This window comes from Cololabis saira, chromosome 17 (assembly GCF_033807715.1).
Source record: "Cololabis saira isolate AMF1-May2022 chromosome 17, fColSai1.1, whole genome shotgun sequence".
NCBI classification, from domain to species: Eukaryota; Metazoa; Chordata; class Actinopteri; order Beloniformes; family Belonidae; genus Cololabis; species Cololabis saira.
In genome coordinates this window covers 4,018,860-4,031,699 of record NC_084603.1, presented here as the reverse complement: position 1 = coordinate 4,031,699, position 12,840 = coordinate 4,018,860, and the positions used below count along the sequence as shown (strand labels likewise).

The following is a 12,840-nucleotide window of genomic DNA, read 5'->3' as shown; positions in this document are numbered from 1 at the left end:
TACTTTTCAGCCTTCCTAGAAATTTACTCGAGTAAAAGTAAAAATATTTGTCTTGGAAATGTATTCAAGTAAGAGTAATAAGTACCAAAGAAATCTAATACTCAAGTAAAGTACAAATCCTCTGGATATGTACTTAAGTACAGTACTCAAGTAAATGTACTCCGTTACTGTCCACCACTGGCTAGGGGAGTTCTTTAGTTGCCATTGTTTCTTTAATATTTGCTCCGGGCTGATGTTCTGGGTCTCTCTGAAAACCGCCTAGGGACATATTGTAGTGTAATAGACGCTGAACTGAATTAAATTTAATTGAATAACACTAAGGGAATAGGATAAGGAATAACAGTAAGGTAAACAACTGTGATTGTTCTAGTTCATCTTAAACTTCCCCCAGTTACTTATCGATAACATGGCTTCATAATCAATATATTCTGTTAACAGATTTGCTTTGTGTGCAAATCTCTGCCGTAGCTCAGTCTGTGTTGCACAACAGCTGTATGTTTCCCTACCTGTCACGGTCTTACCACTACTATCGTCTATAAATATTTTGGTGTTTTAGTTTTTCTTTAAAATGCAGATTTTAAGACTAGTGCAAAAGAAATGGTGAATGTGGACCTCGATTAGTATAAAAACATCAAGGATGCACTGAGTTATTCACACGTGGCTTCTCCATTGTGGTTTTTTGGTAAATAAATAATGACATGGTGCAGTATGCCATGTGTTGGTCATCTGTTTTTGATGTGACTTCATTTTAATACTTACCAAGGAAAAGATGTTTTTTTCCTCTTATCAGTCAATTGCACAAAGTGAATGTCATTGTGTGGCACAACAAAATCTTATGACAGCTCTTTCAAACTTGCATAAGACCTCTGAGAAACATTTGGCACAAGCCTCTGACAAAGAACATGTTTTATTCACTGTAATGCAGCTTTTCACTTTTTCTTAAATCCCAAAGTTAAGGTGATTACTCACCTAAAGGAGACGGCTGACCTCTTATCACTCCATTCTTTGTAAATTCCTCCCATTCAGTCACTTCCTTATAAATTAGATCTGCAAATAAAAAAAAGGGCCATTGTTTAACTGAAGCTGAAGACACAGAGGCGAATCAATGATCCATGTGTCACAGAGTGTCATATGCTTTTCTGTACAGTCAGGATGTGCTGCATACTGTACGCTCCAAGCAGCATCATGTTTCTAATTTAGACCAGCAGGACTGTGGTGTGGCCCCTTCTAAAAATGATTGAGAGGTCATTATCACCCGACAGGCATTCGGGTGAGCTCATTTTGGCTGAATGACGGAAAGTGATATTTACTAACAATCGTAAGTCTCTCCGATGCCCAACAGAGTCATGTTCCTCGCAGTGGAAAGCACTATGGATAGGCTTTAAAGGAGTGTTTGGAGTCACACAACATGGCCCTTTGTAAAGACCTGATTCCATTTCTGGATAATCACTGGCTGTGTGCGTGTCTGTGAGTTTTTTTTTTTAATCATCATCTTCCACAGTGTGGAAAGTTATCATGCTATCACCGATACAGAGAATCTGACCAACCGGACCCGCATTTAGAACACAGGACCATTTCCTAGAAACTGGGTCTATTTCTTCATCCCCGTCAATTTCCACCTACAGGAAATGTCACCCTCAAAAAGAGTTTGGGCAGGGGGACAGGACTTTTGAGATTAGAGTAGTACCTTGAACACTGAACATTTCTGATAGCTCAAATATTTTCCTCTGCATTTCTCTCTCAGGTTTAATATCCGTAATAGTTCAGTAGCTCAAATCCTGCCTTCGTGCCTAAAGAAATTTGCTGAGAAAAAATACAGAACACACATCCATCGAGCAAGCAATCGAATTAATGAGAAGGTAGAGTTCATAAAGAATTGATACACGTGTTTTAAAGCAATTATGTTCTAATGCATCAATTAACAAAACCCCACAAGCTCTGCAGGTGTACTGTGGAGGACACAGAGATCATGACAAGAACTGACCTCCTTTGATTGATCTATCCTTTCAACAGAAAACCAAAAGAGCCATAGGTGAAATAATATCTAGCTCCTAAGGGAAAAAAGCCCTGGCCATTTAAGGTCTGTGTGTAGTGGGTCAAATGTGCCTTGGTGATTGATTATCAATATAATAGGTGTTTTGTTAGAAATAAATTCAGCTCAAGTATGAAAGTCAAGTTTTGACAATATAAGTTTCACATGAACCTTTTTTTTTAGTGGCCCTTTATTCAAGTTGCAAACAAGAAGGGGGTAGAGAGAGAGAATGGGGATGACATGCAGCAAAGGTGCACAGGTTGGGATTCGAACCTGCGACCACTGCAGGAGGAATGTAGCCTCAGTATATGAGCCACTTGCTTAACCTACTGCACCACTGAGCGGCCCTCACTTGAACATTTTAACGGGAAAGAAACCCTGCCATGTTTTCAAATTGTTGCCACCACCGTGGCCAAATGAGTTGGATTATACAGTCAAAATGCCTGTAAGAAGTGAACTGGTAAATGCTCTGTGTGCCCGCTCACCTTTCCACTCCTCTACAGTATGGTCTCTCTCATCCAGCTGCTTGTCCGGGATCTTTGGAGGGGGCTGAGGAAGAGAAAAGGTTGGAATGACACCCCGGTGATCCAAAAGGAATCCCACATTTCTATTTCAGGTGAAATAAGAAGCTCGAATGTGATGCATTCACTTACTGCTTCCACCTCGGCTGGATCATACCAAACGTTAATATACGGGTGCTGAAGGGCATCATCCACAGAGATGCGCTTTGAGGCATCAATCACCAACATCTTGGATAAGAGATCTCTAGCTTGGCTCGCTGAGGGAAATGCAACAAAACAGATAAGGTGTCACGCAGTTAATCATGAGGCTATGAATCTAGAAAACGGACGATGACATTTTGATGATTTAAGTCGCGACCCGATGACAGAACTGACGTTACCTTTCAGTTTGTTGTGGTCAGAGTCGGCGGGGAAGAGCACATCTGGGAAGAGCTTCTCAAAGCTGTATCCAGCATACCGGGGCCTGTTTTCTACATACGTCCTTACCGACTGATTCAGCTTCATCAGAAAATCCTGAGACGGAGTACCGAGCTGCTCAATTACCTTGTTCCACTGGTCGATGTCTGAAGTGGAAATGTTAAAGGAAAAGGCCTTACACAAACACAGATCCACACCAATACTACGGGGCATTAAGGACAGCACGACAATTACCTTCCTTTGAAGTGCACGGAAGGATAAATGCAAATACTGCAGGTGGGTATTTACTATTAAAATAATCCAATATTGGATGCTGCAATATTGTGGCAAAGTTAAAGGAGACATATTATGGCATCTAATACCTATTTTAAACAGGCCTTGAATGTCTTAAAAACAAGCTTTTGATTGTTTTTGCTAAATAAATTAAAAATTCAGCCTCTGAGCTATGTCTGCAGCATCCCAGTCTCTAACCTCATTATCTATGCAGGATTCTGAGTGGGCGGGGCTATGATAATGAGGCTCTGTGCTGATTGGCTGCCTGAATGACGCGATACACCGCTACGAAAAAATGGCGGAATCTCCGACCAGTGGAGTTAGTTGTGGGCGTGGTTTCACGCATCGGAGGCCGACCTATGTAAATCGCATTTTCGTTACGTAACGAATGGGAGCAGAATCTGAACGGCTCGTAGAAGTCACATCACACTGGACGGCTGTACAGACACTGCAGAATTTGGTTGCTTTCCTCCTCGTCTTAGTTGGCAGGCTTAGGGGAGACCACTTAATATACTATGTTAAAGCAAGAGAAAACGTGTTTTTCATAATAGGTCCCCTTTAAAAAGACCTCTGCTTTCAGTATCTTTTTCACTCTCTACTGAAGCAGTAACTGCAGAACTGTTCATAATTCTTACAACTATCAGGAATGTTATCCCTTTATTTTAATAAAATCAAGTCAGGGATGTTGGAGGGTTGTTTTTTTTCAATACTAAAAAAACTCACTTCCGGCCTGAATCTGAATTATTTTTTCCACCATTAAATGAAATCTCAGCTGCAACTTAACAGGCCCCAACTATGATACAACCACTAGCACACGTTTGGCTGATTTTACAATATTTCTGCCCTAGAATTTACAACAATGCTTCCTACAACTACAGTATAAGACTTACCTGGAGCTACACATGTTTTGCTCACTTACATATGTAATACAAAGTAAATCTGTGTAAGTGTGATATTTTTCATGCTCTCTCCGCTCATCTAATCTTTCATCAGGTTCTCTTCACTCATTTTTCAGGGCTTGTGTGAAAATCAGAACATACTTCACATAATTGTATTCATAGAAACTTTAAAGGACTACTTCACCACAAGGGTACTACATGCATTCAGTAGATAATCACGGTGGGCTACATACTCTCTCAGGAACTATTACCCATTTCAACTAATTTTATTCTCACAAGAGGTGGGATGCAGTGAAACAAGGATGTAGTTCATGGAGTATAGAATAACAGAGTGACAAAGGGAAGCTCTCGGGATGATGGTGGATCTCTTCAAAGTGAATGAAGTGATGACACGGTGATCAGTGATGGGGAAGGATACGATCAGTGCCGGGGAACAACACACTTCCCCTGATCATCTCAGCCACTATGCAGCCCACTGACCATACATCCACTGGAGGTGGGCATTGCAGGTGACAGAGAGGTGATCATGCAGATAAAAACATGAAGAGGAAAAAAAAAATTGTTTAAAAAAAGTGAGATGAATGCAAAGAGAAAGGTAGAAACGTGATGATGAAAATGGAAACCATGCAGAAACAAAAAGATATGAAAGGAGGGCCAGAGAGAGTGCTTGCAAGCAGATAAAAACAGTAAGTGACATGCTGATGAAAATGTGCAGCTCATAACTGCCCAGCGGCTACACACAAGTCACAGTAATCGGTTACAGTATGCACGCATAATCTGATGGCGTAGACTTTATTAAAACTGTTATGGTTAACTGGGAGGAGCTTTTTAGAAGCGGACACAAGGATACAGTCCCTTCCTGGGAAGAGGATTTTATGGCGAACCATTTCTGCCAGAATGCAGCCCACAGACCATATGTCCACTAGTGAAGTGGAACACAAACACAGCCAGTGAAAAGGTGAGAAACAGGTTAGTGACAGGTAAAAGGGTTCTCTGGTGAGTATGTTCTAACCATTAGATCCATTATGTAAAAGCCATGCAGGTGTTAACGACAAGATTTATCTTCAGCTGCATCGTTATGAGTCATAACAGACGTGAGACAATCAAATTCATAAAGGTTTCACAGTATGGTGCAACTGTTATTCTTTACTGAGTGTCGCTCACCATTGGCTTGGTAGCCCATCCCCAGGATGACTTCTGGTGCTCTGTAGTAGCGCGTGACCACGTACGGCGTCATCAGGAGACCTGTGGCGGCCGTCCGAGCCAAACCAAAGTCCAAAATCTTCAGGGTACAATCTGACTTGACAACTATGTTACTGGGCTTGAGGTCCTGCAGATGAGAAATATCACATTGGGATGTTTTTAAATGTCAATAAGAAGCAATGACTTGACATTCAAATGTAAAGTCTACCGCAAAAGATGGAAATGTCTTAATCACAACATCGAAACGGAATGGACGTAACAACATATCACTTGGTTTAATTGCCTTTATTAGCAGTAAATGCTTTTATTAACTGCCTTTATTATCAGTAAATGTCGCACTATAATTGAGTTTATTTCCCTGAAGTAAAAATGTGTTTGATGTTTTCCTTATTTAAAAACAAAATGAATTGTCATTTTACAATGAAGATTTTTTTCCTTTTGGAGCTCTCTTAGTTTGAAAGCTCAATGTTTAAAGGTGCGGGTATACTTCTGCGTCACACACACGCAGAGCACACGGCGCACCCGTGACGTCGTCACGAATCCTTCGGACTTCTCCGTCTCTCCATTTGGTCGCGGTGCAGTACCCCCCGCGGCCACTAGTTAGCGATCTTTTTCTGAATGGTTTATCCGACTTTTTCCGGTCACAGTAAATCAAAGAGATAAGGACAACTATTGTGCAAAAAACAAAAACAAAAAAAAATCACATATAAACGAAGAAAAGAGCCCTGGAAGTTCACTACTGATTCAAACCGGAAACCGGATATGCTTCGCTTTCAAACGAACCAATCACAGCCCTCTCGGTCTGCGTGTGGACGGCGTCTCCTCGACGCGTAGTTACAATTTTCGGGAGGTGCACGTCACTGACGGCGCATGTGACGGCGTGTCCTCTGCGTGTCCAAAAACCACACGCCGTAGACACGGCGTCGTTTTGACGCAGAAGTATAATTCAGCCTTAATACCCGTCTTTTTTACTGTAATGTACAACTGGCTGACAATCACATATTTTTGAGGTGAATATCTGTTTCATGCAATGCTTGTCTGTCCACAAAAGATCTGGAAAGAAGGATGAGGAGTCAATTAGATTTTTATGTGGATCTGGATCATTTCCTTCCAAGTTGTGACATAGGAGCGTTGACCTTGGCGGAGGATGTGCTCACTGAGCGCCCTTCTGCTTACTGATCCATATGGGGAAATGATACATCTACCTGCCATATTCAATTTAGAGGTTAGAGGTCCGTATCGGCTCACATCTGCGTCACGAAAGCTGCAAAAAATATTGTGCTTGTTCAAGGGCATTTTCTTTTTTAATATTCGTTCCAAGTTAAGGGTTTCGTGCGACAAAAAGGTTTCGATTTTATCCCAATTTGTCTAAACAAAACAAAAAAGTATCTTTAAAAAGGGTTTGCAGGCAGTCGAAGCACTCGAGTATATTCATCTCCTGATATCGTGATAGCTGACCCTTTGCCCTTACACTTTGGCGTCATGTGTCACAGCGGGTTTAACAGTTCAGGACTTCACACTTCAGGACATCAGGCTGGCATGAGGCTGTGAACCGGAGGCCAGCTGCTACTTACCCTGTGAATGATGCCGGCGGAGTGGAGGTGTTTGATACCGCACAACGTCTGATAGAGCAGGTAGGACAGCCTCTCGTGGTCCAGCTCCATCTGAATGACCTGGCAGAGGTTGGCATCCATCAGCTCCATCACCAAATATCTGCGAGAGCACAAACAATCCTCATTTATGGCTGGGAAGTATTGTGGAAGACACACACGATGGAGTCCCATTACATTAACACCACGTACTATTTTTAGTTACTTACACGTCTTGGAAATCTTCTAATGATTTTTGTGGGGTGAATACATTTAACAGGCCAATGATCTGTGGGTATAAAATGGCATCAATCAAAATGGCGAAATACTAAATAAACATTCAGGAAAATACTTAATCTTTCTACATCTTTCAAAAGCTGCACACTTACATTTTTGTGATTGACATATTTCATTAGGACTAGCTCCCTGTAGGCCCTCTTAGCATGGGTCTGGTTCTGAAACGGCCGGCTCAGCTTCTTGATGGCAACATTTCGTTCAAGGATTTGGTCATAAGCGGAACTGAAGAAAAAGAAAAAAATATAGGAGATAGGTTGAGACGTCACAGAATAGTTCCGTCCAACGGAGAGTCATCAACAAAGAGATACACGTGTTACAACTGATGTGTGGTATAGTTTCATCACTGACAGAAGGTGACGCTTGGCGACTGCCGGGAATGTTCCGGTGACGCTGCTGGAAACAGTAACCCGCCATGCAGAATATATATGAGGCTGGACCACTCACCAGACGATCCCCTGTGCTCCTGAGCCGATGGGTCTTAGGTTCTGGTATCGCTTCAGTACCGTGAATGTTGAATCCCCAACCTCCAGGCTGTAGAACTCTTTCTCTTTCTTGTTTTTGTTCATGGTGAATTCCTCAATTAGTGCTTTCTGCGCATCCAAAAATGTCCTCTGTGAAGACAGAAACTCATTTCAATATTTTGCTGCCGAGTAGACCAGTCAGACATAAAAGTTGGATAAAGATCTATGCACCCTAGAAAGCAGATTTGTAGAGAGAGACTGCTGCATTTCAAACTCAAGCACTGCAGCTTCCTGCCTCAGCACCTTTGCAAGCGCACACTGATGGAAGATTTGATGTCATTAGTGGAGGTGGCAGAGCACCAGGCCACACGGTGGTCTATTCCATCATATGAAACATAACTCCCAGACTGACTCTGCTACGCTGGAAAACCAAGCCAGTGATAATTCCTGTGAGTTTGGAGCCCAGCCCAGAACTCCAGCTCAATTCCACGAGCAGGTCCTCCACAGACACATGATAACCGGGTCAAGTTGCACCGAGGAACTCTGAACACCCTTGGTGCAACATGGATATATCAATTGGTACTCATGACATTTCTGAACATATCTTCTCTTTGGATTAAACTAAACTGCCTAAAATGAACTTGCCAGCTTCCTTTTCTTAAATTCTTATGTAAGCAACATGATCACTCCCCTTGTTCGTTCACACTCCCGACACACAGCCCATATGAGGGATGTAATTGCCAGAATCAAGTGAGTCAGCTCCCCTTCTGTTCCTCTCGCGTCACAAAGACGTCCATAGCATCCACCTCCCTCGCAACATGAAAATAGATGTGCTGCCCCCCCAACAGAGGCAGAGACAATTGTGCTCATTTGAGTTACAAAAGATTGACTGACAATGTGTTTATTGTGTGAATTTGTAAAGCTATGTTTTAATTAGCTGAGTTTTTACCCCCAAAAATGGTCACAAATGCGGAGGAATATCACAAGCTGAGAAGTTAAGCCACTTGATTTCTTTGGGAGGTCACATATTTCCAAATTAGCCACACACTGTGTTCATATCCATGCGCCTGCTGCAAGGTAACCTGTGCTGATGCTTCCAAATGTTTGCTGCATCAACAAATTCCCTTGAAACAAATTCCGCCACTTTTAAATTGCGATTTCCTGTCCGCTGCAGTGCCTGCAGGGATCGCCGCCGCGGCAGCAGCCACTCAAAAGGTCGGGACTTCTGGGATTTCTGATGTGCTGCTGCAAAAGCAGGAATGCAGCAGGGTCATTCCTAGAGTGCACTACTATCTATAGTGACTCAACATTTGTTTTCTGTAAACAGGCCGCCTCAGTTGGAGGATGTAATTAGTTGTTTCCAAAACATGCACTTAAAAAAAAAGGACAATTTAGCTTCCGGCAATAGTAGTTTCCTTGCACGCCTTGTTTAAAAACAAATCCTACATACTTGGAGAATTTTTTCAACATGTAACACCGCAGAAAAAAAACGCAAAATGTTATTACAGTATTTATATAACACCACACATGCCAGGTATAATATAATGTACAACCAGGCCTGCTCTTAGTAGCCAGTGGACAATAAAATGTGCAATAATATAACATGTGCAATAATATAAGATGTGCAATATCTGTCAATCTGCCAGTCTACCTCACAACACTCCACCTGCTTTTCTGCACTGTTTCTTAACTGTATATACTGTTCATATCCTGTGGTTATACATATTTTTATACATATCTTTTTGTATTTTTTATATATTTTTTATTTCTGACTTTTCAATCTTTTTACCCCTCCCCTACATGTGTGTGCTAAGTGTACTGCTGACAACAAAATAAGTTTCCCCACTTAGGGAGAAAATAAAGGATATCTTATCTTATCTTATCTTATAAACATCACCATGTGCATCAGATGAAATGGAAACAAAAGGAAAATATCAAGCAGATATATTTATTATAATGTACCAAATGGAGAATTTGCTACATACTACCTTGTTACATGCTTCATCCAGATTAGAGATATATTATTTTGTAGTGCACATAGTGGCAGCAGGTGAAGAGGAAGAAACTGTCTCCCTGCATCTCCAAAGCGCTGATTGACAGTGTTTTAACCTTGACCGCACGACCCCTGCTGTCCTGTTAGGGGGAGGGGGGGCTGACTGACATGTTAGAATAAATAAATAAAATAAAAAAGACTGGATGGATCCCTGCATCAGAAGAAAAACGGGCTTCTGCAGTGAATCCAGCAGCCTGAGCAGGCCGGGCGCTGCACGGCAGCAGTGTTGCAGTTAGAATAATGGCACCCGTGCTGTGATTTTGACGAGGCCGGTTTGGAAAAAAACGGAGTTGCGCAGTCGGTCCCGATCCCGGTTTCTGTCCGCCACGAACTGGCTTATCGACACACAACAACCAACATCATATTCGCAGTATTTGGGAAATAAAGCGGGGCTGGGGATGTGACACAACAGACAGCGGGGAGCGGGGAGGCGACATGCAAACCCTCCCCCACGGCCAAACAATGAGCGCGTCTGAGCAGCCGAGCGAGGTGTGAATCCTCACATCTTACCTTTGTCGGATAAACGAGCCCGAGATCGATGCTGCCGGCGGTCCCGTTATTAGGGGGGGAAATGCTCCCGGGGGCGGCTGGCTGTTTTTGTTTATGCCGCCGCTGAAGGATGAGTTATCCCGTTGTGCGGCTTAAAATACATGACCTCACCAAATTCATTGCCTACGTTTCCATCTGGCTGCTACTGACAGAGCAGGACGCGCAGCGCGCACGGGGCATGCGTCCCGGCGCTGCGTCACTGATCCACACAGACACACCCACCCCCTCCTCCACGGTCCTTTATTTCAAGCTATGGTCCTTCCTCCATCCCCTTCCGCCTGTTTTAAACTTGAATTATGCTTCTGCGTTAAATCTACGCCGTAGGGTACGGCGTAAGGTACGCGGCGACGCGCACCCCTACGCCGTAAGCTCTGCGTTGGGTTAACGCGGAACCATAAATCAGCCTTTATCCTGCAAGACATCTACCCCCCATCTAATTTGTGATCTCCGTGTCTACATGTTATGTAAAGCACTCATTAGTCAGAGATTTTTTTATCTGATTTCATAAGTAAAAGATGAAGACATACTCCATTTTGCCCTGGTTTAAGGTTATCTCATCAATTTGCATTTTCAGTACAGTGCAATAGTCTTGCTGTTTTATCAAATGCTGAATGACATCCACACTTCATTTCCAGCATCTTGGAGATGCAAAAAACAGATACAGGACCCTGACTGTTTTAAGCCTCAATATAATAGATGCTAATTAATATCATTGATAACATCTGAATGGGGCAATCTTCTTATAAAGAGTTAAATCGGTGCTGTGGGCTCTGAGGGAGGTCACATTTGCTTGTAGTCATTTTGTTTGGAACATTGTGTGCTTTATTTTTGTGTATATATCTAGAGGTCGACTGATGCTTTTTCGGTGTTAAACATATATATATATATATATATATATATATATATATATATATATATATATATATATATATATATATATATATATATATATATATATATATATATATATATATATATATAAATATAAATTATTGAAAGTGGCCAGTAGCCACAAATAGATGTGTATTGTCATTTCAACCATAGATGAGAAAATGTTCCTCCAGGATCTCTGAGGCATGCACACAAAAATAGGACATGTATTTAATGTTTGTATATTAATACAGTGACTGAAAAATAAATATGGATGTCTTTCTAAACCTTGCTAAAAAAAACAATACATCAAACTAGCCCTGTACATGCCGATGACATTTGCATTGTAGGATACGCCATGATATATGGATCAGAAAGTGATGAATATTTATTTTGAGGAAATAAAAATGAAGTTATTTTTTCTTTGAATGCCATAGCTATGATAGAACAACACTATTGTTGTCTGAAAACCAAGTAGGCCTACTACAGTACATCACCTTGAACTGCTAAGCCACCTGGATTAATAGGTTTTTAATAACCGAACAGCTTCAAATTACAAAAGATGATGCAGCCACCGCTATATTTAAATTGATTATTTCACATATTCTGCAAGCTTTTCCTGTCAGATACGATCCCCTGCCTGTCCATATCAGGGACGGATCATTTAAGGAGTGCACTCGGAGAGGCTCTGCAGAAAAGCCCGTGCTGGATGATAAGGTGAGATCTCCAGCTCATGCATCACTCCTATACGCTACAACAGCTTTAAAGGCGGATTTATGGTTCCGCGTTCCTACGTTGCGCGTCGCCGTGTACATTACGCCGTAGTATACGCCGTCGATTGAACGCGGAACCATAAATCAGGCTTTAGGCTTTACGCGGTGCCATGCTCTGCGCATGTGACTGTAGCGGTGCCAAGGAGGGCGTTCGCTTCAAGAAATGCGTTAACTTATCGCTGAGTAGTTTAAAATCCCCCTTGCATCCACCTTACTGCTTTTCCTCGTTTTTTTCTTTCTTTTTTTTTGCAAATCCCGGTGCCTAACTCAGATCCAGCGGGGCCTGCAGAGACAGAGCCGTGAGCGCAGAGGAGCGGGCATGGACGAGCGTCCCAGCGGAGACTTGCGCAGCGAGACAAAGCTACCAGGGTGTCTTACCCCTTGCTCGAGGACGGCCCGCAGTGTAATGATCATTGTTGGGGAGCCCTCGGCCGAGATCGCTCGTCCTTCCCAGGTTTCCGCGTAGTGCGCCTACACCCGAGCGGGGGATCCACCGCACCGCACCGCACCTTCGGGGCGTCAGACGGGATTTATAGTTATTATCGGTGAGGCTGATCTCATGCTCACTGGCGGCTATTGGCGGCTCTGACCTGTCACCGTCAAATCGCGATGTTAATCCAATCAAGTGTTTAAGGAGGAGACGCTAAGAATAGCCGCCGATTGCTGTAAAAAGTTTCGGATCCTCAGCGTGGAGGCTTGAAGGTAAGAGAAGCAAATGAATCGGGCTCCATGTATAGTTCATGGTCATTGATGAATCACCTGCCAGAACCGAGCAGCCTTTTACTGCGAGGACATCACAACAGCATTGCGATGATCACGAGGATTACTTTGGAGCCACGGTGGGAGCACTGAGCACAATAGCTGCAAAGGATCAGACCGCTGACAGGTTACATATGCTGCCAG

The 12,840-nt window shown here is 42.7% G+C and overlaps 2 protein-coding genes across 6 annotated transcripts in view; one reads left to right on the top strand and one right to left on the bottom strand.

The window, feature by feature from the left end:
- Window positions 1-12,488, bottom strand: part of mapk8a (mitogen-activated protein kinase 8a) — a 19,249-nt gene extending 6,761 nt beyond the window's left edge. For 2 of the 5 annotated variants that reach the window (XM_061744544.1, XM_061744547.1), the window contains exons 1-11: window positions 12,316-12,488; window positions 7,676-7,842; window positions 7,324-7,453; window positions 7,165-7,223; window positions 6,920-7,058; window positions 5,307-5,472; window positions 4,561-4,632; window positions 2,934-3,116; window positions 2,686-2,810; window positions 2,518-2,581; window positions 970-1,047 (exon numbers count right to left, since the gene is read on the bottom strand). In XM_061744544.1, coding sequence (XP_061600528.1) covers window positions 970-1,047; window positions 2,518-2,581; window positions 2,686-2,810; window positions 2,934-3,116; window positions 4,561-4,632; window positions 5,307-5,472; window positions 6,920-7,058; window positions 7,165-7,223; window positions 7,324-7,453; window positions 7,676-7,842; window positions 12,316-12,351 — 1,219 coding nt within the window. In that variant the 5' untranslated portion in view covers window positions 12,352-12,488. Of the gene's footprint in view, window positions 1-969; window positions 1,048-2,517; window positions 2,582-2,685; window positions 2,811-2,933; window positions 3,117-4,560; window positions 4,633-4,992; window positions 5,065-5,306; window positions 5,473-6,919; window positions 7,059-7,164; window positions 7,224-7,323; window positions 7,454-7,675; window positions 7,843-10,255; window positions 10,498-12,315 lie in introns of those variants that run through there. The other 3 variants (XM_061744543.1, XM_061744546.1, XM_061744545.1) reach the window with 3 other exon arrangements.
- ptpn20 (protein tyrosine phosphatase non-receptor type 20) overlaps window positions 12,054-12,840 on the top strand; it is a 43,321-nt gene continuing 42,534 nt past the window's right edge. Inside the window, exon 1 of the mRNA XM_061744548.1 lies at window positions 12,054-12,840. The gene's annotated coding sequence lies outside the window, so the exon portion shown is untranslated.